The 8,107-nt window shown below is 35.0% G+C and overlaps 1 protein-coding gene across 2 annotated transcripts; it reads left to right on the top strand.

Moving 5' to 3' along the window:
- Nucleotides 1-7,016: 7,016 nt before the first annotated feature.
- Nucleotides 7,017-7,694, top strand: LOC133038548 (uncharacterized). 2 transcript variants are annotated; one of them, XM_061116713.1, is made up of 3 exons: nucleotides 7,017-7,254; nucleotides 7,325-7,463; nucleotides 7,595-7,694. In XM_061116713.1, the coding sequence occupies exons 1-3, from the start codon at nucleotides 7,169-7,171 to the stop codon at nucleotides 7,682-7,684; spliced, it is 315 nt and encodes a 104-aa protein (XP_060972696.1). In that variant the 5' UTR covers nucleotides 7,017-7,168; the 3' UTR covers nucleotides 7,685-7,694. The 2 variants fall into 2 exon arrangements, with proteins under 2 accessions (XP_060972696.1, XP_060972695.1); XM_061116712.1 differs by having other exon boundaries at nucleotides 7,025-7,254; nucleotides 7,325-7,496.
- The last annotated feature ends 413 nt before the right edge of the window (nucleotides 7,695-8,107 follow it).

Raw genomic sequence — 8,107 nt, forward strand, 5'->3', positions numbered from 1 at the left:
GGTAATTTTTGAGTTAGAAATCGAGTTTGGAACTTTTTAAAGCTTAGTCCGAACGTTAATGGCGTTTTTCATTTAAGGGGTCGATTTTTATTTCTGTTACGTAAGGATGGTAGTATTTATGGCATACATGCACCCTGTGAAGTTTGGAGTGATTTGGATAAGTTTTGGTAGTGTTTCGGTGAGTGCGAAAATTGAAATTTTCGTATTTCACAGTTTATAGAAATTCCTAAGAGATCAGAAATCGTATTTTTGTCATAACTTTTAACTCAGGTGTCCGTTTTGGACATTCTATATACCGTTTCGAAGCTTGCGACGAGCTCTACAATATGGTGTATGTTTTAGAGCCAAAATATAAGTTTTATTTTAGTGTATTTATACTGCGGGGTTTGGTAGAAAACCCTCGATTGTCTTATGTGAATATAAGCAGTGTTTTGGGATAAACACTTATTGGTTTATCGTTGTTGTGACATAGGGCCGAGATCATCGGGGATAGTTCTCCACTTGGGTTGGTCGAAATATATGAATGCGGATTAAAGGTAAGAAAAGTATATTGTGAATAGTACGCTGTATGTAATACAATTAGTATTGTTATGAATTGATCAATATTGAGATATAGTTAATATTGTTATATATAGAAAAGTATATTGTATTGCATAGTACGTTGTATGTAATACAGTTAGTATTGTTATGAATTGATCAATATTGAAATATAGTTAATATTGTTATATATTGAAAAGTATATTGTACTGCATAGTACGTTGTATGTAATACAATTAGTATTGTTATGAATTGATCAATATTGAGATATAGTTAATATTGTTATATATTGAAAAGATTGATTGGTTGAGTATTGATAATGTGATAATATTATGCATGTGATATGTGGGCTCACTTTGATTAGGTGATGCAATTTTTACGGTAACGTGCGGCGTAAGTACGGGCGTTGGTGATATATGATGAGTACCGAGTGTAGGTACGGGCTCACACGATTAGGTGATGCGATTTTCTGGCGACGTGCGGGCGTAAGTACGGGCGTCGGTGACATGATAAGTACGGGCGTAGGTACGAGCTCGTCTAATTAGACGATGCGATATATTGGTGCCAGATTGTGGCACGGGCTCACCTGATTAGGTGATGCAATTATATGATATATGGTGCAGGTTTTTAGGCATAGGCTCACCTGATTAGGTGATGCAGTTATGCGACATATGGGTGCCAGGCTATGGCACGGGCTTGCCTGATTAGGCGATACAATATAAGATCATCAGATTTAAGCATCGACTTGCCTGATTAGGCAGCATGATGTCATGAAGATGGTTGCTTTATAAGGTAACATATATATTATTTATATGATTAAATGAATATGAATTCCATTATTGGTATAATGGTTTTGTATTACCAAATATCTGTATACTAATGTTTATTCGTGACAGATGCCAGTAATGATTTGGATTTCATCTTATGAACAAAGTGTGATGGTTTGATTCTTATTGTGTATAAATGACAATATTCAAATAATAAACTATATGATTGTTATTATTACTTTTCTTGCTGAGTCCTTGTGACTCACGGGTGCTATGTGGTGCAGGTAAAGGCAAAGAAAAGCTAGATCAACCATGAGGTGACAGTCTTCTCCAGCAATGTACATATTGACCTCACTGGCCTGCGTGCCGAGTTGCCAGGAGTTGTTTTGGACTGGTTGTATCTGCTGTGTATTTTGATTTTTTTATATTAAAATGGTTGTCGTATATATTTTTTTTAGCAAAACTTTTTATAACAGGGATTCCCGGAACACACTTTTTATGCCGTTATAATGTCCGTTTTTAGTGTTTTATTTTAGTCAAGTTTTTAATATTATCACAGTTTTTAATAATTAATTATTCTATTAGTATTAAACTAGTTTATAAAATCACACACGTGGCGTCCCTATAGATTAGGGCGTTACACATAGCGAGTCAAGTACTCGATCATACTGAGTAAGACGGTGGTAACCAAACCTGAAGGAGAGAAAGAGATCCAAGTTCAGATCTTGATAATGCTCTGCTACAGAAAGTAGGGCTGCACACGGGTCGAGTTTTTGAGTTTTCAGATTTTCGGGTTCGAGTTTTCAGGCTTCGGGTCTTGAAAATGCACAACCGAACCCGGTTTTCGGGTGTTTAGGTGCGTCGGGTATCGGGTCGGGCTTTTTCGGGTTGGGCATAATCGGGTTCGGATCCTATTGGGTTGAGCCCAAAAATTTAATGTATGAGCTGAAATAAAATTAAATTGAATATATTATTTTCCCATTTTTCTATGTTGTCAAACACATGACAGCCTTTTTTTTTTTGAAATGAACACACGGCAGCCTTTTATCAAATTGATTTATTAAATAATAACTCTTGTTATTTATGGGTGTGGGTGAGTTTCAAGACCAAGGTGACGATTGGAGTGGGCATAGTCAAACACACGGCAGCCTTGAGTTTATGGGTGTGGGTGAGTTTCAAATAATAGCTTTTATCAAATTGGTTTATCAAATAATAACTCTTGTTATTTATGGGTGTGGGTGAGTTTCAAGACCTAGGGTGACCACTGGAGTGGAGTCGATTCGTGAATACTAATAGGCAGGCTGAGAGTTTTGTTTGAAATTGAATATATATGATTAAAAAATTTCAGTTTCACTAATAATATTTACTACAGAAGAATACGAATAGGCACGTAGAGACCACTACAGAATACGAATAGGCATGATATTAAATTAGTAATTAATTATTTATAGTATAAAGTTTTTAATAAAAAAAATATCATTTTAATATTTCGGGTTACGGGTTATAACCTGATAAAAAAAAACCAATTAAGCTTACCCAAACCCGAAACCCGTTTAGAGTCTTTTTCGGGTTGAACCTGACCCGACTACACGGCTTTTTAGGCAATCGATTTTTTTGGCAGCAGGTCGGGGTGGGTGGTTCGCAGGTCTAAATTTGCAGCCCTAATAGAAAGGAATCAAGGGCTAGAGATCTTGAACAAAAGGAGTCATTATATTCCGCTACGATCAATGTAAGGTTTTCTAAAACCCTTATGTTTTTATTTTCATTGTTTTAGAGAATTCATATTTAGGATGTTAATTCAACATACTTGTTAGTAAATCTAGATCCTGGTAAAATAATGCAGCCAAGACTCTGCTTTGCTGCTTAGGTCGGCCAGTGAAAACAGACTTGTAATAATATTTTGTAAAGTATTTTTGGGATCCCAAAACTTGCAACTTTTAGTTTGTAAAGTTTAAATTATTACAGGTTTATTTTCATTCCAATTTATAGTTAAAGTTTAATTTTTGCGCTAACTTTTATTAGTAATCCCGGTTAGGGGATTATGGTTTCTTAAGTATCTTGGGTAACGTGCCTATTTGTTAAGGCGTTGCAATTTTTCTCTCTCTGCTATATATATGTATGTATATATATCTTATAGATGTATATATTTACATGCATTAATTTTATACTTAGATCTGGTAGCGGTGGGTGGTTTATCTCTTTCGTTCAAATCGCAGATGTAATGAATTTATTTTAGATTTGGGTTCGAGATGGCCATCGTAAATTTGGTTTTTTTTTTTTTATTGAGTAAATATGTTTATATATATTGGTAATTTGCATCGGTTATGAACATTTTCATAAAATTTTATGCATTTATTGAAAATTGACGTAAAGAAGATACTATTTGTGTTTATGGTTATTACGTTTGTTTTGCTTACCGGTGCAAATCTCTTATAAGTCAATTAAAAAACAACAAAAACAAATTTCTTTTAGTAGTTTAATTATATATTACTTTAGCCATAAAAAAATATATATAACTATGAGAAATAGAACAGTTATTATGTTAATTCTTTTCCTTCCTTGAGAAACCTTCTTTATAGTCACTACTACAAAATCCACTATTCCCGTCGGTCAACGCGACTGTTCATCGCGTTGACCGACGTGAATAGTACTATATTCAATATATTCGTCATTTTTAAAATGTCACAAAAAATAAACAAATTGCGTCGGTTCTATGTCTGTCACTAATTACCTAACCGACAGTAAAAGTCAAGAAATTAAAAAAATTCGTTCATTATTAGCGTCGTTTTAAAAGCCTCACTCAAGCTTTATGTGGCGTTTTAAAACCGACGGTAAAGATATTGTGAGTGTGAGAAAACGACGCAAATTCTCCTATTGTTCACTTACCCCCAAATAGTTGAATGACACTTTCATTTTCGAGCTCTCTTTTCCCTCTCTTTCTCTAAACAACTCTCTTTCCCTCTCTTTCTCTCTTGCGATTTTGAAGAACTGAAGGTCTCTCTCTTTCCCCTCTCTTTCTCTCTTGCGATTTCGAACCAGCGATTTTCCCACCTCCGTAAGTCTCTCTCTTTCCCTCTCTTTTTCTCTTGCGTTCTCTCTCTCTCTCTCTCAGTTTCTCTGTGTAGGTTAGGGGTGTTTGAGAGGTTGATTTCAGGTTTGTAGGGAGTGAGCAAAGACAGAGAGAAATAGGGATAAGAAACCAGAAATTACTTTTTCGATGATTTATTGTTGAATTTTTCATTTTTTTTTTTTGGAAAAAGAAACGAGAAAAGGAAATTGCTTTTGTGTTCTGACGCCAGGAACGAATGGGTTCCGAAAAATATTGTGTTTTCTATAAGTAATTATAACATGCCAATCATCTGAAATGATTTTTCTAATTCTTTAGCTTTTATATGCATATATATAGTCTAGTGCAAATAGCTATGAGGAGGCGATATCCATCTCATATGATTTTTATCTCTTAGATATATATTTTTCTTCTGTTTTTTTGTTATCTCTTAGAAATTGACAAAAGGCATGGGCATATTCTTAATAATTTTATTATAGGAAAAAAATATATCTAGCTAACTATTTAATAATATTAGCTATATATCTTCGTGTGTGTGGTGTGGTGTGGGCATATGTAATATTGTAGATGCATGTTACTTGGTAGCTAGTTCATCATGTGCTTATAATCTCCCCAAAAAAGTATTCTAATGCTAACTCATATATATGTGTGCGCTAAATGAAATGGAATTATAGGGATTGAATATATTGAAAAATCATTTCAGGTGAAGGAGGCACTACTATGGATTCTCTTTGTTAATTTATGAGTTTCTTTATACCAAATTGTAATTTCTTTTCCCTTTTTCAGGGAACATTTGGTTTGGGACAGGAGATTGTAAGAGCTAAGAAAGGTATTCTTTTTAATTTTTTTATTATTGTGGGTGTTGATGATGTTTTGTCGTGTATTAATGGATTTGTTTAATAGACCGTTTCTATTCTTTGTTGATGTGTTCTGGTCCATGAATTCTGTATATACATTGACTATGGATGACCCTGATGACTATGATGATGATTTTGCCCTTTGGGGACAATCCATTGGTGGTGAATATGAATCTGATCTAGCTGCCCCAGAACCGGAACCTGACCCTGATTCACAACCAAAGAAGAAAAATGGAAGGGGGGCATATAAGGGTCTGAAGCATATAAAGAATATGAGTGAAGGAATACTTCTCGAAGTCGAGTACAACCAATGGGGCCAGTGCATTGGGGACAACTTGCAAATGGCCCAGTTAGCCAGATTGGCTTGTATGCAAGACGAAATCTTCCACTGGCATACAATGATTGGAGAAAAGTTCCAATGGAATTTAAAAATCTATTATGGGAGTACATCAAGGTAATGCTAACAACTAAGATTAATTTGCATATGTAGTTGAATATTTAATGTCATTCTAACTATTATTGCTAATTTTTGCGGTCAATGTTCAAGTTAGGCCCAGAAGCAAAGCATTCTACCTTAAAAACTGCTGGACGAAGATGGAAAGACTGGAAAGCATTCCTAACAAGGAACCTAATTTTAAAGATAAAGTTCCAGCAATGCTCGATCGTCCTCCAGATGCTTATGCTTCATGTTACAAGCCCGAAGATTGGAAAGAATTTGTTGCCAAAAGATGTAGTCCTGAATGGGCAAAAAAGAGAAAGAAAATGCAAGATATCAGGAGTCAAAATACATACAATCACCATGCGGGCCGAGGTGGTGTTAAGAAAGTTGAAGAAAGAGTTGGAGAAAGAGTTGGGCCACCAGCTGACTATATATGACAGGGCAGACTTGTGGATTAGAATACACACGAACAAAAACGGCGAGCTCGATGGCCACTCGCTCGGGGAGGTCGCTGACCGGATTGTAAGTTCCATTTATCATATATGTGCTTGTTCAAATACTTAAACACTTTTATGTTGTTCAAATTCTTACAAATTTTACTTTCTTGAATGTAGGCTGAGATACGAAAGCAAGTTGAGGAGGGGACAATATTAGTAGAAGGCTCAAAAGACATACTCACTCTAGCCTTGGGAACCGAAGAGCATGGAGGACGTGTTAGAGGAATGGGGGGTGGTGTCACACAGACACAGTTTTTCAAAACCCCACGTCCTAAAAGAAAGAGAGTCGATGACAATGATCGTATGAGTGAGGTGGAGAAGCGACTTGAAGAGTCAGAGGAACATCGTCGTAGACAAGATGAATTATTAAATAAACTCCTCCAAATAGTCCAAAGCCAAAGTGGTGTTGCGGGCACCTCACATGCATCTGGCTCAGGTGTTGGGGGAGCATCCAACGAACCAGCTTTTGCTGTTGTTACCTCAGTTGTAGGAGCAACACCTACTGCCAGGGCCTCTGCTCCACCAACTGTCAGGGCCTCTACTCCACCAAATGCCAGGGCCTCTGCTCCACCAGCTCCCAAGGCCTCTGCTCCACCAGCTCCCAAGGCCTCTGCTCCAACACCTCCACTTGTTGCTCCACCAGCCACAGCTTGTGCAGCTGCTCCACCAGCACCATCTCCGGTTACTTCTGATAATGTATTATTTACTTGCCTTTTAAAATAATTTTCATTATGCATGTTTAATTTTTATATCATAATTATTTAAGTTCTTTTTAAAATAAATTTTGTTTGTCTCTTGTTTTGTTTGCAAATGAAGAGATTGAGGTGTGATATGTACGTGATTGATCCCAAAGAAAAAGATCCGGTCTTAGTTGCATTAGGTTATGTCCGTGGAATTCAGAGTAAGTATGTTTTTATATTAATAAATGTAACAAACTAATGGATCGATTAGTGAGTTGACTGAATTAACATGTTTTGTTCTGTAGTGATCACTGGTTGACAATTATGATTCATGCCAATACTCAAAGTGTTGCATATCTTGACTCGACGAATGACTTTATCCGAACTGATATTATGAAATGTATCCAAAAGTAAGTTATAATTTTTTAAATTTGGATTATGTTACAAATCAATTCATTAATTAATTTCTTTTTTGTTTAGTGCTGTGGACATGTACATGATCGAAAAAAATATACGAAACAAGGGTCCAGTAAAAATCAACCAATACACGTGTCGACAGCAGCTGGATGGAGTACAATGTGGTTATTATGTTATGAAGATTATCCAGAGTTTCATGACGGTTGTTAATCCTGCAAGTTTTTTGAAAAATCATGTAAACATGAATAACTACTCTTCTCTATTTAGTTTGTATTTTTAATTATATATACTTTTAATATAATGATTAATGTTTTTTTATCTTTTATTTTACAGTTCAAGTTAGACGCTCCCTATAGTAACGAGGAGATCAATGCTGTACGGGATGAGTTGGCCGAATTTGTGAAGCCTTTGATTATAGATTAAGTACTTAAGGTTACTACAGTACTTTTGATATAATACATGAGTAACAAGTTTTATGATTATTGCTATCTTTTGCATATATTATTAGTTTATATTTAGTTTACGATATACATGGAATTTAAGTTTTAAAATCGATTTTATTAACAATTTTGGTATTGTGTGATTAGTTAATAGAATTGATTACTAATTTAATATAAGTTTTAAAAATGTTATTTTAATTTTTTTTGTATTATGCATTTACTATTATATAGAGTTATTCTAAAATTTGATAATGCAGGTGGGGAAAATTGCATGAAAAATTTGCAATTTTCCCTTACTTATATTTGTGCTTCATTTTATAAGTGACGCAATAGGTAAAAAAAAAGTATTTTCGTAATAGATATGACATTTTTAAACCGACGGAATAAGTTTTTTGTGACAGTTTTA

Source organism: Cannabis sativa, chromosome 5 (genome assembly GCF_029168945.1).
Source record: "Cannabis sativa cultivar Pink pepper isolate KNU-18-1 chromosome 5, ASM2916894v1, whole genome shotgun sequence".
Taxonomy (NCBI): domain Eukaryota; kingdom Viridiplantae; phylum Streptophyta; class Magnoliopsida; order Rosales; family Cannabaceae; genus Cannabis; species Cannabis sativa.

Excerpts from the sequence above, each read along its gene's own strand:
- LOC133038548 (XM_061116712.1), top strand. The coding sequence starts at position 7,169 with ATGATTCATGCCAATACTCAAAGTGTTGCATATCTTGACTCGACGAAT. Across the intron at positions 7,255-7,324 it reads ATTATGAAATGTATCCAAAA|TGCTGTGGACATGTACATGA; the intron begins GTAAGTTATAAT and ends TTTTTTGTTTAG. Across the intron at positions 7,497-7,594 it reads CAAGTTTTTTGAAAAATCAT|TTCAAGTTAGACGCTCCCTA; the intron begins GTAAACATGAAT and ends TTTATTTTACAG.